Here is a 25,473-nt window from a genome sequence, read left to right on the forward strand (position 1 = left end):
CTCTAAGTTATAACAAACGCATCGAAAACTGTTTATGTTGATATGGTCAAAATGTCAAAAAGAAATTTGATATCAACATATCAACTTATACATTGTGAGTGATTTCCGATCATCAATTTGCTTTGTAAATCATGACATTTATACTGGGTTTGAACTTAGTTTTCATTGCAACCAAATACATGTTTTAACAAGACGGTATAATAAACTTGCAATATCATTCACCATAAACAGCATTACTTGGTACTTATTTTACGGTGGATTGCGCCACCCATGGGGGGCAAGGGCAAGGAGGGGTTCGCCAGGGTTCGATTCCCGGAACTGACGTGAAAAGTAAGGGGTCACCTGCCTAGCCACGTGGGTATTCCCCATTTCCTCCCACAATAAGACCTCTCGTTCGCTTACATACGAAAAGTGATTAAGTATTAGTTGAAGTAACTTGTTTCGCAATTGCTGTAAAATAAATAAAGTTTATATTTCGCTGTAGACTAGTGATAACTCCTGAGAAGAATGTTGTCAATGTTGTTATATACCAGGGGGTATATTTGTTGTTATTTTGAAAAATATTGCCAAAAAGGTAGACTTTTGAGGATGAAATTTTTTTTTCAAATGTTCGTTTAATCATTTTGATGAAAAATCCATCCTTTTGCTTCAAGCTTTTAGTTAATATTAGCGTTTGAATATTTGATAAAAAAAACCTACATTATTCTTGTTTCATTTCAAAATGTCTTAGATTTTTTCAGTATAAATAAAGAATAATTATTTCTGGCTGTTGTCAAATGCATTTTTGAGAACGTCACTAGCTTCGACAATGAAACACCGCCTCAGGCTGTTCAGGGGGAAGTAGATCCGGCAATCAGACATTGTATTAAACAAGAAAGCAACACGATAATATCATCCGTTCCTTGCAAAAATGAGAATATATTATTATTGTAAAAATGCAAAACAATTTTAATCTCAAACAGCTGTTAAGATAATCCAACACGTGCTTAAATAAAGCTTGCCAACCTTTCATTCTGCTTACTAGATTACAAAGAAAGCCATTTGGATTATTCGTAAAGTTAATCAAGACTATAAACACATTGATGAGTTTATACATTAATACATTGGTTGCAACTAACGGAAAATGATATTGCCTCTGTTACGATTCCGAAAGTGTAGCTGAGAATATGATGAAGTGGGCGTGCTGGTTCGGAGATGTATTGGCCAGCAATACTTTTCCAAAAGTACAGTCAAACTGTTATGTCGTAGTCGGCGTGACTGTTGAAAAATTTCGAGTTATCCAAGTATTCGATTTAAGTGAGGTCTGATGCTAGGTGAAAAGTTTGCCTGTACAGACGAAATAGTCTAATTGAACAAGGCCTTGCGGTTATATTAGTCCGAGATAACGAAGTTCGACTGTACATCTTTACTTGTATATGATCTGTCCTGCAGATGTGGTGTAAGAAATGAACCTATTGGGATTTGCTACGTCATCTGCTCTTATAGTATCTAAACTACATTAATTTCTACTGTCTAGCAATGGATTTACTTCGGAGGACATATCAGGCTTTCAGAAATGGTGGTAACTACTTCATCCTTATTTCTAAGCATTGTGTTAATTTATCGACTGGTCTGTCCGTTGTCAGTATCTGACCAGGTTTTGGGTACTACTGGGAACATTAACAACATTCACAAATATATTCCAGTGTGGTAGCACTATAAATTCAGCATTAGATCCGCACAATCTGAAGAAGACTTACACGCGCACGCACACGCATACATAGTGAGGACATCCTTGAATGACCTCAACTGACGTTAGGCAATATATATACATGTATATATATATATTTATATAAACTGTATATAATACTATCGCGACCACAATGTAACCACGTGAAAATTCATCATACCGTCATGTGTCTCAGATTAGTCTGTTGTTGTTGATATAATTTCGTATACAATCTAGAGACTTTACTATGTGTTGATTAACTTTAAATTAAATTAATCAGTATTTCAAATAAAATACACAGTATAATTTTTTGGAACGACAATATCACCTCGATAGAACCGGATCTGTTTAAATGACATGAATTTCTGTGTAGGAGAGATGGGCATGAGTCAGCTTATAAAAAATATTTTGGCGTCAAACGAACCATATCAAATTGATTTCAGTCACGGACGAATAAATTGGGGAATTATATATAAAGCAATAGTATTACACTAATGTATCAAACTTTGCTACCTTCTTTACAGTACATTGGTGTACAGCAAATTTGTTAAGAATGATGATCCTGAAGTTTTATTTGCTGTGTTATTGTTTGCTAACACTGTTTAGAAGAACAGACTGTATGACAACGAGACAGGATATGCATAATCTTCACTTCAAACTGTTAACTAACTACAACAGGGATTTAAGCCCTAATAGTAACCAGACGGACCCCGTCACTTTGTTCGTTTCATTTAACCTGTACTCACTGAAAGAATTTGATGATGTTAACGGGAAATTGGCCATTCTGGGATCTTTCAGCATTGAATGGAATGATGACAGAATGATGTGGGACCCAAAACAACATGGCAACATTACCAACGTGTTTCTAACTGAAACAAAGGTCTGGGTTCCGTTTGTCGTGATAGGAAAACCATACAATGAGGTAAAAAAAATTGGATTTGACTTCATACAGGTGCAATATGAATATACTGGAAACGCTTATTGGGAAGTCACAGACTTATACGAGATTTCATGCATGGCTAACGTCGCATACTATCCAAGTGATCGACAAATTTGTGAAATTTTCTTCATCCCTTTAGGATACAGTTCGGGTTTCTTCAATTTGCGTCTTCCGTTAGATGCAATGTCTCAAATTAACTTTACAGAAAACGGAAACTGGAAAGTACATTCCTCACAAACAAGTGTGGAATATATAGCTGATGGCAGGGAATTGATCAAAATGACCCTGAAGTTTGAGCGAAGGCCGCTCTTTATTGTTTTGAATTTACTTCTTCCAATATCAGTTATATGTGTCCTAAATGTGTTTATTTTTATCCTACCCCCAGAACCAGGTGAGAGAACTGCCTTTGGTACAACCATACTACTGTCTCTGGCTGTATTCCTATCGCTTGTATCCGATAAATTGCCCAATACATCCGAACCTCACATACCCCGTATCACAGTTTACCTCTTGTTCCAACTCGCGTGCAGTAGTATTACGGTAGCGATGGCCATATTCGGACTTCGAATCTATAATATAGAGGCGGATAGACAAATACCCCACTGGATTCTGCAATTAACAGCATGTTGCTCACGAAAGATTCAAGTCAACGGAATGAAAAGGAATTCTACAACTACTGTTGAAGATAACAGCAATGGAAATGAGAAACATTTCAACAGACACACAGAGACCGGGTATTATATATACACCGGTATTCAGGGAACACCCAAGGAAAACAGAAATTGGGGCATAAAGAATAGTGAAAAAAGACATAAACGTGACAATTCATTTTCGCGAACAGACCAAGCCAATGAACACATGGGAGAAAAAACGGTCCTTACTGTAACCTGGAACCATGTTGCTCAGTGGTACGATAAATGTTGTTTAGTAGCTTTTATCTTTATAAATGTATGTGTTTTTCTATTTGAAATTTTTGATCTAGTTTCATACTTGAATAGTGAATTTTAGTGACCTATAAATATGATTTGTGAAGTATTGTTCTCTCGATTGAAAGATGTAATGTTAGTTTTTGTAAATTCTCATAACGTATATAAATGTACAATTTTTTAATTCGTTCTTTGTTTCAGAATCAGAATTACCTGGATTTACTATTACAATATTTAAAAACTATGACGTATATGAAAATGATTTACATATTGTTTGCTTGTCTTTTAATTTATCTTATCGAATATAGCCAGTTAAACAAAACACTGGAATGATATAATTTTCACGATTTTCTCCTATCCTTTTTATCACGTTTTCTATATACTTTTGCAGATTTAAGAATATGTTTAGTCTGTTGTCTGATGTTCGTAGTCAAAGACATGGGACAGGTTTTATTTATCGTCTGATGTTTTAAATCAATATCATATGGCAGGGTTTTATAAGTAGTATGTTGCCAGATGTCTTTAAGCAATGACACAATGGCATAGTACAGGGTCTTATATCCCTACTGTGATGTCTGATGCCTTAAGTCAATGTCTCAATGACATGGGACGGGGTTTTATATTTTCTTGTCTGTTGTATATCTTTTTGTCAGTGATATGGTACAGGGTTTTTCATCTTGCTGATGTCTGGTGTCTTAAGTCAATGACTCAATGACATGGGGCGGGGTTTAATGTCCTGCATGTTGTCTAATGTCTTTAAACAATGAAACTGTACAGAGTTTTTCATCTCGTTGATGTCTGGTGTCTTTAGTCAATGGCACAATGACATGGTACAGGGTTTTTCATCTCGTATGTCGCGTGTTCCTTTAGGAGTGGTGTGTATTGGAGTGTATCATTGAACAAATTCATAAATATCTATATATATCACATACATACATAGTGACTTAGATATCGACATTAATGATCTTCAAAAAGCAATTTTAGTGATATTATAAGTCTGTTCACAAGACTAGATATGTTAATCTATCTCTTAGCAATACGTTGGGCAAAGCATGGTTAGCTGGCAATGTTAAAAACAACATTTGACAAATTACTTCTAGTGTTTGTTGTCGTAATCCACCAAGTGATGCTTATGACAATGCTCATCATTTCTTCTTTGTATGAGGTTGATATAACGACCAATGTCTGGCCATGTCCAGAAACCTTCATAAATATTTGTCGTTAAGTTTAGATAAATTGCTAATTGGCCATGAAGACTACTCAAGTGATGATAATAAGGATTTATTTATATTTGTCCAACAGTACATATTAAGCACTCGTCGGTTTTAGATAGGTCACGTTCCACGTTTCTCTATGAAATTGCATAATTATTTCTTTCCAATTAGTTGAATTTGTGTAATTTTCATGACTTGTGAGCATGAACGTGTTGTGTGGTAGCATGCTTCGATTGGTGCGGTTAAATGTATAATAAAGTGTAAGATATATTTCAGATGTATTTTGCAAGAATGTATCTATTTTACCATAAAATTCGAGTAAATCTCTCTCTCTCTCTCTCTCTCTCTCTCTCTCTCTCTCTCTCTCTCTCTCTCTCTCTCTCTCTCTCTCTCTCTCTCTCTCATTGGGTCATCTTGTAATGTATATATGCAATATAACTTTATTGTAATATGTGCCCAATCCTTTTGTTTAACGGCAATTAAATACGTTAAAACAAAACAAACCAAGTGATACACCTAACTTGAGGATAACTGGGGTATTCTGTACTCTAACACAAGTTTGCTGTGTCGCCTACAACAGCGTTTGCAGCAATAATGAAGAATTGCAGAAAGAGAAGATAGATTTCTGTGTAGTTTGGCAAGGCGAGCCCCATTCATTTGTGCCAACAGGCTCAGAAGACAGAACATCATTTTTCGCGTTAGCCGTCAAAAGACGTTTGAACAATAGGAGACTTTGTTGTGACCGACCAGTCAAACGTCCTCTGTTGACTGGAAGACAGAAACAACTTTGTTTTGTTATCTAACCTCCTTTGTTTAGGAAACATTTTAATCTGTTTGTTTATTATAGAGAACTACGCATCAGCGTCACACTTTGTCGACACGGCTTCCTCAAGAGCTGCAAACTTGGTTTCGTATTTTCTACTTTCATATCGATGATAATATTATTCAACACTACTTGTTTGTACGTTAACATAGTAATATGTCAGAATTATTACTCAAATTCTAGCAGAATGGCATTCAGGAGTCTTCAAATGCATTTGCATAGTAGTTCCATTAAATTGTTGTGAAGTTATGTGGCGTCGACTTTATTCATTGCGTTCAATAAATAATGTTTTTAATGCACCATTTTCAGTTAAAATTAACGACCAGGTTGTCTGACTTTCATGTTTCTCAAAAAAGACCCATGCAGACAACAGGTAAAGAATATTCTAGCTTTATATCTCTGCATGAAAAGGAGACAGATTGTGGAGCACCATTGTAGATTACATGGTTTTCGCGATGCCTTCTGTTTTAGGGGAGATCGGAGAGACGAGGAATATAGTCTACCTCATGTTCGTCGGGGGAGGGGGCGACTAGAGAGTGACCCCTGCAGAATCGGGGGTTTCCTTCCATGTTTTCGGCTAAAATGACATTTAGGAGATTATATTGGATCTGTTTTTCCACTTGTATCTTGATATTTTCCGTAATTTCCTCTTATATATTTTGTTCTTCCTTTCTGTGCTGGTTTTCCACACTTAAATTTGAATTAATTTTCTTCGCAACGCTAATCGAAATTAGTGCCTAATAGATTATTGATCTAAGAAACAAATTATTATGTACAGGACCAATAACAAGGTAAGCTCACATTATCAATTATACATGGGGACATTTTAAGTCTATTTGAAGGGGCTTCTTTGTGTTTTTCGAAGGTACACATTCTAAACACCAGAAATATTTGTTATGTGACGTATCTAACTGTTCAGGCCTTGAAAAAGTCCTAACTTCAAAGTTATAACAAAAGAAATTATTTTTCGTTTTTTTGTTTTGTTTGTTTGTTTTTTTTTTTTTTCAACCAACATTAAAATATTTTAAAACAAAACGCCTGAAAGCGAGGTTTAAGGAAAAGTTTTGGCCTTTTGTAGGATCAAGAAAATAAGGAAAACATCTTACCATCTCTTTTGAAGTGCTTGGTTTGCAATGTTGTATATGTGAATATTTTAAATTGATCTTATATAACGTAGTGGCAGTATAGTGGTAAGATGTCCTGGATCGAAACCCCTTCCCGTTGCTTTATTCATTTTTTTTTTTTTTTTTTTTCATTTTGCAGGGTTGGTGCTTGTGTGGGTGGGTGGTGGTTAATTTATATATATTTGAAGAAGATCACGTGTTATATTTTGATTTTGTTTCACGCGAGAATGGTTACAATATGAAACAAATATAACCTTGGATTATTTGAGATGTAAAAGTTAATGTTAACATAGAGGGTCTTAAATCTCTAAAACTTTAGTGTATGGGTTTACGTAATTTCAACAGAATTGAGAAACCGTACTAACTCCCTTGTTTACGACCTCTTTAGAGTAAATTTAAGTAATACAGCTGCATGACATAGGTATGGTGAACCTTTTCTTATAATTTGATGACAATCTTGGATTCTGTGCCTTATACACTCAGAACCGATATCTATCAATAGGACCGTTACAATCATTCAGTGAGAATTTCACGTTAGGTTTACTTATATCCGGCAATCCGAAACAGCGGTGTGAATGAATGTGACCGACTTTCTCTCTCATTCACTATAAATTGTCTAAATTTGCCGTTCCGGTTTATTGCTTGTATCAATGTATTATGAAGAGAAGTACTGTGATAAGCGTTGTGAATACTTGTGATCACGTATTTTGTAAATATCTATTTGCAATAATATCTGTTTAAATCAAACGAATGTTATAAAACCGTTATCAATAACGTTTGTTCGAAATTGGACTGACTTTCTTCCACCGTTTGAAAAATCTATGTTGTTAGCCGAAAACAAATACTGTCATAATCATCAGTTTCTCGAGGTGATATCAAATATGTCCATATAAACCAATGCGAATGACATAATCATGACATTCATACTTAGTGTCCCTAGATCATACCATAGATATCCAGACACCTTTGTATCATACCACATATCGATAGGATGCAATTTACGCTAACTAATTAAAAAACAATATACGGATTAAAAGAGCCTGTTGGAACCACGCATACAGATTAACAACATGTACAGAAAATAACGGAAGTAAATTGATAAATACCAAAGACGAAAGACAACGTTAACATTTTAAGGAGAAAATCTCAAGTGTATGGAAACTCTGCAGACCGTGACGGACTTAGCATGTCCGAATTTTAAAAAGCGATAAGGAATATAGAAATGAAAGAACATTACTTTCGAGAGCTTTGTTCATGTGACAACCCAGGCTTGCCAGGAAAACCACACTTGGCTTCGTTTAGAGGACGTGTTTTTTTTTTTTTTTTTTAGCTTAACGTCCTTGTTCCGGTTATAACCGAGCCTAGGACACTATGTGTTGAAGTCCTGCTTTTGTATTCTATATATATACAACAGGGAAAAAAATTAGACGCGGTGTTTTCAAATCATTCATTTCAAAACACACTACTTTTAGAATCCCAACGAAATCAGACAGCAAAGTAATGTCAGATATTACATTTCGTAAATGGTGATAATCAAATTCGGTTTCCACACTCGTTTCCCCGATAATAGATCACACGTGTGTAATATTTACTATTTGATGTTTTTTGTGTGTGTAGGACGTGAGTTACAGGTTTTGACAGTATGAAAATATTATATTTTTTCCCGATGTACACAATTACAAAAACAGAATGTGTTCAATATTCGGAGGGAACAAATAAGATTTTTAAAATTTTACTTAATCATATGTAACGTAGTGGTAGACCAGTGGTAAATTATTCGCGCTCGACCTTCAGTAATAATATGTGAACGGCTAGTAACGAATGATTGAACCTAGGATGAGCTTTTGTAACGGTTATACATAATTCATGGAAAATGTAAACACACACTGAAAGCGTCATTTGATAATGAAATAATTTTATTGAAAATTACGAAATCCCGTAACCCCTCTGTACTATCAACCGATAGAAAAAAATGATAAAGTTTAATGTTTATTCTCCTAAATCAATTGGGGTGTGTTGTGGTTGAAATACCTGCAAAAAAAATGTTGTTTAAAATAATCGACCTTTTTAAATGGCCCAGTCAAATTTAATCAACGTGACCTATTAATCCGAACAAAGATTTCTTTTTCTGCTCAGAATATCTTGCATAAAATTTATTTAATTCATTTTCAGCATTTGTTGAAAATGTTGTAAAACTTTTTTGAAAAATACATTTCTAAATCAAGATATATTTCAATTCGGACTTTGAAATAGCTCGAGAAAATTGGCGCAGGTCAAATTTGGATGTATTAATAGATTTTTCTTTTCGATACTAAATATCGTGAATTCCAAATCATGCCTTTCTTACTAAATACAAAACAATAAATAAATAAATAGATAAATAAATAAATAAATAATGATATATGTTCTGCACTTTAATGGTTTTTAACAATACTTCATGATGTGATATTTTAGTGTGATGGTTCTTATTAAGTTTTCAAGTAAAATTATTGGTCGTTTGTGAGTTTTCTTATCAATGTAGTGCACTCTTTGGTCTTGAAATACAGCTAATTTCTCTTATTCATTGTTATACAAGCTGTTCAGGATTTAATTCTCAAAATGTTCTTTTTGCACCAATCGATTTTTCTTATTCCTTTGATCCTATTTTGAGCGATAAAAAAATCCAAAATGTGGATTTTTGTGACTCTTTTTCTGTTTCAACCAAAACGCAACATTCTGATGCCTTTAGTTTTAAAACGACTTTATTGTTTAACCAAAATCTATGAACGTTTGATTTCTTTGATTCAAATTCATGGTTTGACCGACAAACGCTGTCTCAGGTAAAAGCGGAATTTTTCCAGTCGTTTCGGTTTCCGGAAATGCCGATTTAGAAATACCGGAAACGAGCACTTGCGCATGTTCATAGGTTCGTAGCAACGAAACGAAATATTTTTCCAACATTAAGTGAAACCAGAATCTAGGAGATCATACATTATGGTGAGGAATTTTGTTTACTTGAACGTTATTATCAATAACTCTCCATTTACACATTTCGTTTGATGTATTGTTAGATAATCCAAATTTAATTGCATACCTAATTTTTTATCATTCACTGGAACACGCACTTGTTATGGTTATCGAGATAGCTGTGGCATTAGATTTTCCTTTTCCTGTTTGTTACATTCCTCTATAGAATGAATGGTAATCCGACGCAGTGTTATTCCTTTTTGGATAATTTCTGCTCGAGAATCCGCATGAAATATCACCATTAATGTTCCATTATATTTGACAACTTATTAGAAGTAGAATTTTTGTCCCTTCTTACAACTCCTCTTCTGACATAGTCTTCAACTTGTTGAAGTTGGTCAGTATCAGTTAGAAGTAGAAGTTTGTCCCCATTCAATTTTGTTGAATTGCGTTGTCTGAACAGAAGAGCCCAGGTAATCAAACTAGTTCTATTGTGTTTCTTCTCACAGTCTTTGTCTATACATTTCATCACATCCAGCTGCACAGATTAGTGTTACTAAGTGTACTGTATTGTTTTGTTGTAACACTTGGTTCAAAGTTGCGGTCTACTCTTTATACTCCAGTATATTTTGGGAAAAGGTATCAAATGTTCGACTTTATAGACCTGCAACATACTTGACCATAATCTATACTCTTAGGATGGTATTTCTATTTTTTTTAACCTAATTGGTTATGGTAGATCCCTAAAGCTTGGTATTAGTTTAGTTTCCCATTCCTGAATGTTCTCTATAGATACTTGGTCTTTTCAGTATCCGGCACCCTACGATAACTGCTGTTTTAGGATAGTTTAATGTTTAATTCATTTAGCTATATATCTGTCCATTTACTACCTGTACAAGTCAGCTTTTAAACGTTGCCATGAATCTGCTGAAGAAAATGATATTTTTAGAGGAACAATGCACAGTTAAAGAAATTACACGTCTGCTCATTTTGGATATTTTATAATCTGAACATGTGCTTCACCAAATGTTTTGTGTTTTACAAGGCTCCTCAGTTAATTATGAACTGTAACATTGTGGATTTCAAAATACATGTGCATATGTTGGTTTTTTTTTTTTTAATATTCAATTCTAACATTTTTGGAACCTGTAAAAGCAGAAAAGCTCATGACAATGTCAAAATACCAAAACTGTTTATTGAAAAGTTGTGTAAGCAAACAATAGTATAGAATATAAGTGTGGAAACATCAAAAAGCTATGAAGATCCACAATTTATATGACAATTTCTCTTGTAAAATTCACAAACACAAACTATCTTTAACAGAAGTTTGAATATAAATTCTTATAAGCAAGATGATAAGTGTCAATTGTTATTAATTGAAATAATGATAATAATGTTTCTTTTTAGGCTGAAATTGAAGAAACTGTAAAGAGAATTTGTGCACACAAAGGTGTACAAGGAATTGTCATTGTCAATCATGAAGGTAACATTTCATTCATACTCACAAGTTTTATCTTAAATAATAATATAATATAATTGAAGGCAGTTTGTCTAATGTTACAACCTTTTACTGTCTGTAGTTCTAATTATTTGATTCCATTTCTGATTTTAACTGGCAATCTCAAGTACTGACATTATTTCAGTGTATACTCACCATGAAAAGCCTTATATAATTCCATATCCTGCAGGGATTCACTGTGAATGCCATGAATTATTTGAAAATAATCTTAGTTTTATGAAAATGGTATTGTATATGCAAATGAATTGCTTATTAAGACATACAAAATTGTCCCCTTTCCATAAATTGGATTTGAATCAATTGTCGTACATTTTATTTAAGTAATTAGAAATTATATTTTTAAGATTTTGTCTAACTGTGTTCATATCAAAACTCTTTTTATTAATTCAATATCAGATCAGCTAAATTTGATTGTCTATTGAAATGAAAAAAAAAATATAAAAAATAATTTCTTTGATTTTGTTTGGATATACTTTTACAATAATGGTCTGTTTTTCAATATGTTTGCTTTCCAGGCATTCCCATCAGAACGACGCTAGACAATTCTGTTACTGTGCAGTATGCCGGCCTATTTCACCAGCTCACACAGAAAGCACGAAGTGTTGTACGAGATATTGATCCACAGAATGACCTCACATTTCTCAGAATTCGATCAAAAAAGCATGAAATAATGGTGGCACCAGGTAATGATTAAAGCACATAAATCCATGTTACATTCCAGGATTTTAATTAAAGTACATTGTAGTCATACTTCAGCTTAATGTCACATTCAGGTTTGTTCATTAATTATGATTACAGTAATGTTATACAATGTACATATTCCCTGTTTAGGGTCGCCTTGGTTCCAATATGAACAGTCAAAGCTAGATTCATGGAGACATACATGTCTTTTGTAAGTCAGGAGTCAAAGCTAATTTGCAAAGATACAATCATAGTTGAATCAATGAAATATTGTTTTTCATTATACTTAAGAAAATGTTTGAATTGAGTGTGCATTTCAAAACTTAGAAAAAATTATTTCCTTAAGAACATTACAAAGAAGGTAGCTTTCTTTTGGTAGACTATCAGAAGTTTTATTTCACAACTAAAGAAATATTTTGAGTATTTATAAACAAATTATTGACTTTTCAGCTATCACTCTAGGAATTAAGCATTTAATATATTCAAATTTTCACAGCCTGATATTTATTGTTAAATCAATGCTTGATGTACATACAACTTCAAAATGATGATGGTATAAAATTTCTATGAACATCAATATTTCAACAATCGTCTTAAGTCAATCTTTATGTTCAATTTGGATAAGTAACATTATACTGTTGTTTTACTTTTCATTTCACATTAAAGTGTTCATTTTGGTTGTAAATGATTTTGATTTTGTCGTCTCACAGATCTTGAGTACTTACTGATAGTAATCCAGGATCCAAACGAAGCTGTATAGGTTAGAATGATTTATGTTTGTCTGCTAAACATTTGGCTTTAGCATTGTATTAAAATGGCCAGAGATGGTGTGTGCAAGTCTTAGATGTAATATGGCATTTGATGTTGTTACTTGTTTAACATCGTTAATACTTGACATTTTAATTAGTTAATACAATGTTTACATGGTTAAGTTAAGAATGTAAGTTGTTGTCAAATCTGTTTAAAATATGAAGAAGAAACACCAAGGACTACCAAGATTTGTTGAGAAATATTCTATATCTTAACCAAGTTTTGTTATACCTGTAATTTGTCTGCTTTTGATATCATTTTTGAAAAGCTAAACATTAATTGGTTGAAGATTGTGACATAATTTTTAATGACAGATTAACATGCCTAGTATGTATTTCTGGTGGCTGAATTACATGAAGGCTTTTTGTGAGATTTTGTTGGGCCAATTACAGTTTGGAGGTGTGTAACCGCTAAAATTGTAATATGAAGTGTACTAATATTGCTTGAGAACTAGTATGTTTTAATGGCTAGTTTGACTGGCTGTACACACACAATGTATTTCAGTCTTTGAAGTTATTAATCTGATAGAAAATGATATCAAATTACATGTTAATGAAGAAACAAACATTTTCAAATGATCTGTAGACTATCAGTGATGTTTCCTTATTTTCATGATCTGGTCGATGGACAAATTGACAAGGATGTGCCAAACCTGTATAGTTTACTAACAATTTTGCTATCAAGTTGAAAATATTCTTGAATTTAAGGGGATATTTACAGGATTCCTTACTATGAATGCGCAATCTACATTGTATTTGAGTCCTCGTTCTGCCATTAGATATGATATGCTATAAAACAAAATGTGTTTATGAAACACTATGCCAGCAGTTGCAACAAAGTTCTGCAGTTGGACATTAGAGCTGTACTGTGTAAGGCATGTGCTAATTGTAACCACACTTTGTGAAACACTTATGTCTTCATTGTGGTAATGATTTTTTTTACTTTTACATGTAGGTCAAAGGTTACAGTTAAGGTCACATGGTCAAAATTGTTGGTACCACCAGAAAGATCTTGTCACAAGGAACACATACAGAATCAAATATGATAGTCATATCTCTTATGATGAAATAGCTATGACCAATGTTATGATTTTTCAGATGTAGGTCAAAGGTCACAGTTAAGGTCACATGGTCTAAATTTTTGGTACCTCCAGAATGGTATTGTCACAAGGAAAACATATGCCAAATATGAAAGCCATGCCTCCTATGATGAAATAGCTATGGCCAATATTATAATTTTCCAAATGTATGTCAAAGGTCACAGTTAAGGTCACATGGTGAAAAATTTTTGGTACCACCGGAAAGGTCTTGTCAAAAGGAATACACATGAGAAATAGGGATGGGGGCATAACAAATGGTCAGGTAACCCATTGGTAACACACTAACCTTTCACCTTGACAAATGGGATTCCATGCCTAGATTCGACATGAAAGGTACAGAATCACCTTTCTGACTATGTTGGATCAAATGTATTCAGGTACTCCTTTCCTGTTAATCCAGGACATCACATTGACAATATAAACTGATAGCTTATTTGCAGTTGTTGTAAAAAAAAATGTAGTCATGTTAACCTGTTTTGATAAAACGCCTCAAATATTTTACTGATTTATGTAAGCATGGAAGTACGCTTTGAAGGCAAGTTTCAGAAAATACCAAAAAGCTATCCAGGGATTAACGACAAACTTACATTATAATCATTTTTTTATACATGTGTTAAATTTGGACAACCAATACCACACAGATATCTAATTAACATCCTACAATTTTTTGACTCTGTAAAATTTCATTATTGATTAATGATCGTAAACTAATTAGATAAATACAAATGTGACATGGTTCATTTTTACGAGAACAGATTTGTTTTCTGTGTATATCTGCATATCTGCTTCAAAATGGCAAGCAACTATTTTTCAACCTTCTACTGCCTGAAAAGAAAAACCTCAACCTAGACCAAAAGCATCTACTGAGCAATTCTGATAAAGAGCTGCTTCTTGACCAAAATTTTGATGTTATACATAGATACTGAGAAAAGTCATAAGACACTTCATGACAATTTTAAATGGCTGCCAACCATTTTGAAGCAAAATGTGAGATCACCTTCCATGTAATTGTTGGAAAATTTTCATGATTTGTAAAGTACATAGACAAAATCAATTTTTATAATCTGATCGTGTTGTTATGCATTTTTTGTAAATGTGTCACATAATCATATTTAGCTAGAGTAGTACTGATTGGTCATCCTCTAATTTAAAAATCAATCCGTTAGACTTGCACAAGTTCTGGTAACTATAGGCTTGGATATGTTCAAAATACAAATTGAAAACAAGCTGACTGAAATATAATTGAATGAACAATGAAGCAGTTCATGTTGAATTTGTCTTTAGAACAACCCAATCTGTCACCCTGTGAAATTAACCAATACAAAATTTAGTACTTAAATGAAATCAAAGTAGTTATGAATTGAACTGTGAACAAAATTATGTATTGTTTGCATTTTAGCACTGGTGTAATGACAAATATTTGTGGTTTAATGAAGTTTATGTCAACTTTAAAATGTTTGGATTATTAATACATATGTCAATAAACAAATTCTATTGATGTTGTCAACTTCCTGAGATCTGATACCAACATGTATTTTATTATTTCAGAAAAGGAATACCTTCTGATTGTGATCCAGTCACCTAAAGTCCTGTGAGAGTTCATGGATGGTACATCATCACACTGTTTTCATCATCAACACTTTGGGGTTTCCTACTACTGAAAAGACTTTGACCTGTAAATGTATAGACTGGTAAATTTAATGCTACATTTGCTTATCAATCCAAACTTGATGTAGAAAGTGATATGTCTTGTAGATTGGTTAATGAAATCAATAGCGTTGTAGCATAATGACACATTGCTTAATTGTAGTACATAAAATGTATCAAGGAAAAAAATCTTATATTTTTATGTACAAAATACAAAAAGGAGAGAACAAACAATGACATGTGCTGACTGTTGACAAAAATAAGTTATTTATTCATGCATAAATGTATCTTCATTTAATGTAAAAAATATTAAAAAAATGAAAAATAAAATTAATGGTTGAAGTGTTGTGTTTTTTTTTAGCTCCTCTAGCTAGACTGATCAAAATCATCTATTGTTCTTTTTCTGAAAGTGTCCTTGAAAATTCTTGTTTTCACTATTTCTTTAGAAGTAATGCCTGTATCTTCCTCCTTGGTCCTTATTTGTGCCACACATTGCAATTCAGCTTTGGTTCCAAGCCAAGTTACATAAGAATTTCCACAATTTGATGATGGTGGGCAATTCAAACCGCTCTGCCTCCATGGTCCAACGTCCGTCTGTCCATCTGTAAACAATTGTTGTTATTGCTCTTCCTTAAATAGTACTGGATTGATCATTCTCAAATTTCATATGTAGGTTCCCTTTGGTCCCTAGTTGTGCCTGTTTGATTTTGAGACTGAGAGAAAAACAAAACGATTGTCAGGCAGCCATCTTGGATTATTTAAATGAAGTTTGTTATTGCTATATCTTGAGAACTAATGTATAGATCTTTCTCAAATTTCATGTAAAGTTTCCTTTTGGTCTCTTGTTGTGCAAGTTTAATTTTGGGACTGATCAGAAATACGAAATGGCTGACTGGTATCCATCTTGGATTTTGACTTTGAAAGTTTGTTATCGCTATTTCTGGAGAAGTACTGGATGGATCTTTCTTAAATATCAAATGTAAGTTTCCCTTTGTCCCTAGTTGTGCTTATTTGATTTTGCTTCTGATCAGAAAAACAAAATGGCCGAAAGGCGGCCATCAGAAAAATAGAATGGCCAATAAACAGCCATCTTTGATTTTGCATAGTAGAGATTGTTATTGCTATATCTTAAGAAGCACTGAACGGATGTCTCTCAAATTCTTCTTAATGTTCTCTCCTTGTGCTCGTTTGATTTTGGGACTGATCGGAAGAAACAAAATGGCTTCCAGGTGGCCATTTTGGATTTGGCAAGTAAAAATTATCATTGCTATTTCTGCAAAGGAACATTTTTATAGTGGAGTCATACTTGATATACCAGAGGTTACTAACACTTTTGCCCTCTGCACCCCTGGAACAAAATTGAAGGTTCCATGTGTGACACCATGTAGTAAGTTCCTTATATGTACATCAAACAAATCTTAAGGTTGCATAACAGTATATTGCAATGGCTTTGACTAGAACCAATCAAATTAGTTTCATGGGTGCAGAGAGTGAAAGTGATTGTAACTCTGGAGTATTGGGGATGCTGTGTAATGAACAATGTGTATTTACATATGCTGCAATTTTAACAACTCAAAAGTTCTGGTTGTATTGTACATGTACAACATGAAGAAGCAATAATTGTAACCGAAAACAATAATATATGCTTCTATTGTATTCTCAAGGAGACATATATATTTCAGTATATATTCAGTATTCACATCATTGAATCTTGCTTAAATCTTTTGTGACTTCAAAAAAACAAAATCATTTTAAAGTACTATCAATTCATTTCTGAAAATACAATAAAAACAGGATTTCAAAACAAGTATTGAAAACTTTTATTTACTAAAAGCCATGCCATTGCACGATGCAGATATAGGACCACATAAGACAATACAGAGAGTAAGGATGATTACAAAGCCTCTTGATCAACACTGAAGAGGCACGCATATGATAAACCAAACCAATGTTGAAAGCCTGTTTGGTGTGCAGCAATCACTTACTTTATAATAGTTGAAAAGATGACCTATAAAATAACTTTACACAATCTAATTGTCACTATTCTGCAAGTTTTACAATTTTATTTCACATTTAGGTATGAAATTTATGGGCATATATAAAGTGCTCCATTCTTTCCCATGGCACCATTTAATGAGAAATGTTAGAAAAAACAAAGAACTTTATTTTTAACATCCAACCTGGGATACCATAAAAATGACTTACCATGTAATATGATCTGGCTAATACTGCTTCAAATAAAAAAAAAACATCTAGTAATCGACTATGATGTAGCTATAGTGCCTAAGCCTCCAGCCCAGCCCTACCTCCCTGCAACTTGTGAAGATAGAGAGCATGTCTATAAATAGAATGCCAATGTACTGAATAAAAGCTGGGTCAGTCTATATAAGCTTCTCTGGAATCTATAAGCAATGTAAAAAACAAGATTGTTGTACACTGTCCTGTGTACTCTTTAAATCGTCATGCAGATAAACAAATCAACCTTGCTGATTATTGAATAAAATATTGTTTAAAAAATCATGAATTCTACATGAAAATTGAAGATAGCAGCAATATATCTTCATCACAAAAGTTTTTTTGTCAAATCCTTGCTTTATTTCAACATGTTGCAACTTAACTTCTATCAGTCATAAAAAGTACATTACCAGTAATTATTTCAAAAACAAAATCTGATGTTGACCTCTTAATCATCTCCGGATCTAAATTTCTGGTTTGGTAAAGGGTGCCATAACAAAATTTAAGTTGAGAATTTATAAACTTCCGAAAATTTACCCTTATTTCTGGTTAGTGGTCATTTACAGGTATTTGACCGTGACCTTTGACCCAATCCATCATTAGATTTCCTGATTGACTCTGACCAACTGTTGTCTAAAACTAGGCCAAAGTCAGTATAAACTGTTGAAACATTTGGTTGTATCACCTAAGGTTTTGATCTCTTTCTCATTACAAAAAATTAAATAACCAATTATATCGGATTTTACATTTGTTGAAAGTAACTGTTTGAAATATTACAGATATCATCGCACTAATGTTTACATCCTTAATTGCTAAAATGAGCTACCCACAGGGTTTTTTTTGATAAAAAATAGAAGAAAATGGCACACTGAGGTAGATTGTTAATCATTCCATTCCATAATTAGCTGATGAAATTCATGACAGCTAGCAATTAGTTAGATTTGACTTATCAGTATAACCTGTCAAAACTGATCCCTCTCTAGGCTGAATATTTGTCTATTCTGAAAACCGGAGCTGTTTTACTGATGACAGCTTGAGTGCATTTCTAAAGACGACCTTTTCATATTGGCCTTGACCTTTACTTGACACCACATAATCTAAATACTAAACACTTTCTATGGCCTTCACAATCAACTGACAATTCACTTACATATACGCAATGAATGTGTGTATGCTGTTGCAAATATAATCAATTCTGTGATAAAAAACAATTTGTTATAGTTTTTTTTTAAATCTTCAGGAAACTTGATCGTTATTTGAAAATAAGTTGACAGGTTTGGACCTCCACATATCGGTCATCTGAAGAATTCGACCCAAAATGCTTGGTTGTTGTGACTCCTGGTTCAGACAGATTATACTGCAATATATATGTAGCTGGACTTTGGACTCTGTAGATCTCCCTGAATAGTTCATATTATGGGCTTTCCTGTTGAATGCTCAGATCAATATTAATGATAAAAAAACATCAATTGATTACAAAACAATATCACACATCTTTTAAAAAGAGTACAACAATTGTCACTTAAACATTCACAAGCTGTAATCTTATTTACCATAAAAAGATAAATATACAGAAAAATGATTGAAAAATAAACCTACCATGAGAAATTAATAAACATTATTTCTATTTGTTTATTTTTCCTTGATAAACATTTCATATCTTATACAGACATCACTTTTGTATCTAACCTACAGTTTGAGTTGGTTTTAAACAATCATTGTTTTAAAATCAGTTCCCTTTAATTTTCCATAGTTAAAGATGTATTTGACAAATCACTGTTTGTTTTAATGCATCATTACACTGGTCTATTTCATTTTCATTTATTATGATGTACATGTTGAAATGTAACTTCGATTATTGTTTCTTTCCATCCTAATAACTGTTGGGGTCATTTATGGACATGGTGAAAGAAAGCCGGAGTTCCCAGAGAAAAACCACTGACCTTCAGCCAGTACCTGGCTACTGCCCCATGTAGACCTCAATCCTGTGACCTAGAGGCAGAGGACTAGTGATAAATATGGTCGGACGCCTTAGCCACCCGGCTATGGCGGTTCCATTTAAATCCAAAATCCTGTCTTGAACAGGTGCTGTATATGGTGTAATTTGTACAAATACTATAAGTTTTTGTATAGACTGTGTATATTTAAACAATTTAAATCAAATAAACTTGAAATGAAAGGGAACAAATGTTTGAACTATGGGCTAAATAAAATCACAAATTCTCGCCTCCAACGATGTGATGTCATTTTATATCTTAGGAATGCTGATTTATATACAATATTCTCTCATTGTTAAATTAGAAAAGCAGTGCCTAAATCACATCTTCTAAAAAGTGAAAGAATCTACAGTTATAATCAAAGATATCAAAACCATTAAGCATCCAAAATCATGCTAATACTACACAAATTGTTCTAGCACCTTTCAAGTAATCTAGCCATTTGATTTTTCTTTATGGTCATTGTATAGCAAAGAAAATGAAATTCAACTGTGACTATAATTATCTGAGGTAAAATAGCTTATAAAAAGAAATGGAAAATACATTAGGGTTGGACCAGGAGTTTGACATATATGATCAACGTAATCACTGGACGTTTTGCTGTCAACCAACAATCATCTGGTCAAGTCTCGCAACAGCATAAATATTATATGTATTACATTGTATGTGATGATAGAAATAAATTACAACATCTGTAACCTACAGAAAAAACGTTGACCACATAATATACATATATTCACCAACGAAAGAAACATCTATCACAGTACTAGAATTTATAACATAAATCCTGTTCCAACTTTAAAAATATCACAGTTTTTACAATAAAACAAAGGCAATTTCCGCAAAGTATAAAGTTATGTAAAACAAATTCAGAAAGTGATGTCTCGCTTATCATCAAACATAATAACAATCACACATTGCTTGACGAGACAACGACAGCATACAAAGTGCCATCACAACATACATGTAATTACATTGCCGTATCAAAAATTTACCAGTATGGTAATTATGCTTGATTTGGAAACAGACAATCAGATGGCTTATAAGCCCTGATGGTCTATACATGTACATAAAAAAAATATACTGGTATTTCACATATAAAGTTGTTGAGTAGCTGGGAAGTTTAACAGAAATTTTCACTTACATCAGGTAGAACTTATACCCCTCTGATCATGCTTAAATACCCACCAGAATAATTAGATATGGCGTATTATTGAATTTTCCAGTAACAAGCACTTATATTCATAACTTGTTATTTGATTGTGTTAATTGAATAAACCAGAAAACTAATACATGTGATATTTAATTTGGCTGTTACAAGTCTTTCATTGTGACGAAACCTAAACAATTTAATAGTCATTATATTGACCATGACCAGCTGAAAATTAAAAAAAGGAAAATGGGGAAACATTAAGCAGATTCACGTTGATGTAATAGTAAAGTAAATATTTGCAATGATTTTGAAGAATCAGGTAAATAGTTTTAATTACAGGAAAAAAAAATGATAAGAGTGTGATTTATGACATTGCATTTATCAAAATATAATAAATCTATTTTAGTTACAAAACTTACAAAGTGACTAAGCTGATATCAATGAACCAGTTTTTATTAAATTTCATAAATACAACAAAAGACTTATGTCACACAGTCCTAAAAAACATTGTCACAAGCATCTGTCTAGCTACTGTAAAATGACAAACATAGATAAATAAATAAATAAATAAAAAAATAAATAAATAAAGAAATTGTGAAATGGAAACTAATGAAGCTATAAGATTACTAAAGTATCTTTATCACACAAGAGCTTGGTTTTTGTCGATCGTCAGTTTACTGTCTGTGTTGTTGATACCATATAACAGAGTTCATGCCTGTTAATCAGTTAACAACAATGTTGTTAATAATAACAAACTATTACAACAACAACAACAACAACAACAACAAAATATGTGTAAAACGCCATATTGGTCTGGTATATCACAGTGGACAAACAAAACTGGTTTTGATTACCTGAATGGCCCTGACCTTCATTTCTTTGGCCATGACCTTCATTTCTTTAAGAGAGATGCAGCCATATAGGCATTTAATTCCTCCATCTCCTAAACTTTGACCCCTTGTAAGCATCCATTCAGGCCAACAAGAGTGACTAAAACATGTCCAGTCAATGTAAGTTGTTTCAGAATCCTGGTAAACTAAGTTTAGTTCAATGAGTCATTAATAAAAAATGAAATAAAAAGTTCACAATCCTCAAACATCAAATATATCAACAGAAAAACTTGTGTTCCTTTTAAATTTAAAGTCTTATCAATATGATGATTCATTAATACCCATAATTCAAAACAGTTCTGTGGACCAAAGATACTAGCATTTGGTCTGTATGATATTCATATCCCTTTGTCCATCTAACATGTAGTTGTTGAAACAGAAGTTGTATGATTAATTTAAAAATATACCAGTATACCTACAAAGCAAGATACAAAACCTAATGTAAACATTTCATGTTGTTCAGTAGTAAGATATTTTCCGTATAATTATTTTAAAATCTAATGTGTGAATATAAACGCACAGTGATGCTGAGTTGAGACTCCGATAAAACAGTTTACATTCACATGAAAAACACAAATGTTTGCAGAGACTAACAGAATGAAACCTACTCAGTAACATTCCATTCTAATGTCAAATTACGTGTTTTCTCACATTGTATTGCAGAAACAAAACAGTTTGTAACAAACATAAACTTGGACTGGTTATGATCATTTTCATCCTCACTTTGAAATTTATACGATAAAACAGATCAGGTTAACATTATCATTTATATAGTCATGTCAAAATAAACACACTTCAACTCATTTCCAAATCATTAGCATCAACGATATCAGCAAAATTATCAACAGTGACAAACTTAAAGTAACATGGAATGTCTGACACATTCTACCTGACAGGTCTGGGAACATCACTGGATCGGAAATAATCCAGGGGAAGGATTTGGCAGAATTCAATGTGTACAATTAACTATATAGGACTGGTTTTTTTTTTTTTATTAAATTTAAGTTTTCTTTATTTCTTAAGAAAAATTGTTTTGCAATTTGGAATGAATCTTATAATTATACACATAGAAATCTGTATGGTACAAAATCCAACATCAAAATGGACTGGTATTTCTTCATAAAAAACAAAATAAATAGTTTACATCTGACAAAAAATGAATTGAGCAGTCATGAATTAAAACGTAAAGCAGACATGACATCAAGTTCACTTTTTCTGTAAGTAATTACAATTTTTTTGTTCAGAAATCTATCAAAAAAAAAAAAAATACTGAATACAAATCCAACAATCAGTCTATACAAAGACATTGAACTGTTATGTGATATTGACTGTTACATAACAAGGAAGGAAAAAACCTTAATCCACTTGATACAGAGTGCATGACCTTCTACTTAAAAACTGAACATGCTATTTCAGCCTTAGAGTGTACAATATCATGGTTACCTCCCTTCCTAGTAGAAATATAAATTTTCATGTTTCTTTCATCGCTCGTCAATACATAATTCCATACATTGTAGCACCATTTTCCATTAGCACAAGCTGAAGAAAAACTGATTTTTTTGGCACAGATTATTACAGGGTACATGTAAGTATTTTTAATATTGATAAAAGTAACAGAATAATACACTTTTGAAGTGACACTGTGGGGTTATGTACTGAACCAGGTAAATATGTACATATACTGTAACACATTATTTACAAACAACTTCATAACAATTTTTACTTCAAACAAAATACTGATCAGTCATTTCAAAGTATGGCATCAAAACCTTTGAATTATAAATACAATATATTCCTCAGTAAAGTTCAAACTGTTTTTGGCAATATTGTGTCGTTTTTTCCCAGAAACTGTAGACGTAGAGGAAATCCACACACAAAATGATTGATGTAAGTTGAAACACATAATTAACAATGCAATGAAAACAGACTTTCTTTCCATGTGTCTTGATCCTGTGACACTGACTAAATCCAATTTCCTTCTTTCTTTTTCATTTTTTAAACATTCAAGATTGAAATCATACTGAACAATTTATTTGAAAATTTCCTTATTGATAAGGAAAGAAACAACAGACTGAGAGTGTAATTATTATCATTATTACAATCTTAACGGCCCGTCAACACATAAAAGGTCATTAGGGCCATCAACAAGTGAAAGACACAGCCATCCAAACAGGCTGATAGTGGCAAAAATACTGGAAGAATAATGGCTGGTCATGACTTGAAAAAGTTTCTTCATGAAATCAGCTAGCAAAGAACTCATATTGAGTACTGGAATTATAAATCTGAGGTTTTATTGGCCTTACAAACAGCAAGATCCCAGACGGATTATGGCACTCACCTTGTTTGGTCTGTATTTGCTCTTTAAAAGTTTAATCTTTTCCCATCCTTGTCAGCTATATCAACAATTCAATACTTTTTCAACACAATATCTCTTAACAAGGAAAATCTTGTTTTTTCTGCAGTTTTTTTCCCAATTAACAAATAAGTTTACCAGTAAAGTCTATAAATCAAAAGTAAATCATTAGCAGTGTTTGAAATTAAGGTTAAACATTTACACCACTTCATAAAAGTTTGTATCTCTTTATATTCTGTGCTTTGGCTGAAAAGAAAAATTTCTTATTTGTTTGAAAAGGAAATATCATTTAAACCTTAATTCCCTTAGTCAGAAGGGGAATGTTATGGTATAATTTTTAACCAACAATCATATCCAACATCAAATATATACTCTTATTTTTGTCATTCAAAATCAAGAACTTAGCTATACTTGTCAATTCAGTTCAATTTGTGAGATCAATTTGATCAACCAGACTTGGTTCACTTGCAGCAGTCTCCATCAAGATCGCATTTCTGTTAAGAACGATATGCATAGAAAAAAAAATTAGCTTTTAAGCATTGCCTTTTGATATTACCTAAACACAAGTTAATTTTGAAAATTTGAAATTTGTTGAATTTTGACTTTTAAAAGTTTCAAGTTTAGAGCTACTTGTCAACTTTAAAAGTTTCTTTTAAGTATTTGTGAATACAAAATCTTCCATTCAAATAATTAATTGTAAAATACCTAGGACAATGCATTTATTCTAAGCTTTAATTAATGTTCATCTTGATAATTTCATAGTTATTTCATTGAAAATGACAACTGAAGCCAGTGTCATGATTGTTGCTTAAAAATAAATTTCAGCTATTTTGTGAGAGTAATATTTTTCAAGCACAATAGTTCCCTATTTATCTTAAATTATTCAGCAAACTTGCATTTTATTTTGGTGGGCCTTATCCCTGTATTAATTTCTTACATCCACTATTACAAAAGAGTTAGATTTTGCACTTTAACAAGAAAAGGGCGAAAAAAAACCACCTTCCTAAATTCTGATTTTTGTAGACTTTTTTTCATGGTTTAAATAAAATATCCACCATTTGAAAAACAAAATATGAATTATTCTACAATTAGTCTGAGGTTTGGGTGGTTTTTTTTCCATTAATATGCGATCCTCATTTCTATCAAAAAAGATATGCTTATTCCATCATATATATCTTAACTGTTTGAAAGACAATTTCTCAGTGTCTTTTTCTATTTCTTAGGAGTTTGGTGCAGAAGTATTTCATACCTTTTAAACAGTTTTTATTTTGAGAAATTTGTTCAACAGACCCATAACAAAAAACAAAAAAAAAAACCTTCTGTTTACGTCAAAGAAACACGAACACAAAGCCAATGTATCACAACACTTATAGTTCCTATCAATTCTACAGGCTAGGATCCATCATCA

The 25,473-nt window shown here is 32.6% G+C and overlaps 1 protein-coding gene across 1 annotated transcript; it reads left to right on the top strand.

The window, feature by feature from the left end:
- Positions 1-9,631: 9,631 nt before the first annotated feature.
- LOC132554194 (dynein light chain roadblock-type 2-like) lies at positions 9,632-15,779 on the top strand. The gene is made up of 4 exons (XM_060218496.1): positions 9,632-9,711; positions 11,089-11,164; positions 11,716-11,883; positions 15,339-15,779. Exons 1-4 carry the CDS (start codon positions 9,709-9,711, stop codon positions 15,383-15,385), a joined length of 294 nt encoding a protein of 97 aa, XP_060074479.1. The 5' UTR covers positions 9,632-9,708; the 3' UTR covers positions 15,386-15,779.
- The last annotated feature ends 9,694 nt before the right edge of the window (positions 15,780-25,473 follow it).

This window comes from Ylistrum balloti, unplaced genomic scaffold, assembly GCF_031769215.1.
Source record: "Ylistrum balloti isolate Yb309-2 unplaced genomic scaffold, AGI_CSIRO_Ybal_v1 Utg370386, whole genome shotgun sequence".
Classification (NCBI taxonomy): domain Eukaryota; kingdom Metazoa; phylum Mollusca; class Bivalvia; order Pectinida; family Pectinidae; genus Ylistrum; species Ylistrum balloti.

Bases quoted from the DNA above. Each gene is read 5' to 3' on its own strand.
- LOC132554194 (XM_060218496.1), top strand. The intron at 11,165-11,715 runs GTAACATTTCAT...TTTGCTTTCCAG, and splicing joins TGTCATTGTCAATCATGAAG to GCATTCCCATCAGAACGACG. The intron at 11,884-15,338 runs GTAATGATTAAA...TTATTATTTCAG, and splicing joins TGAAATAATGGTGGCACCAG to AAAAGGAATACCTTCTGATT.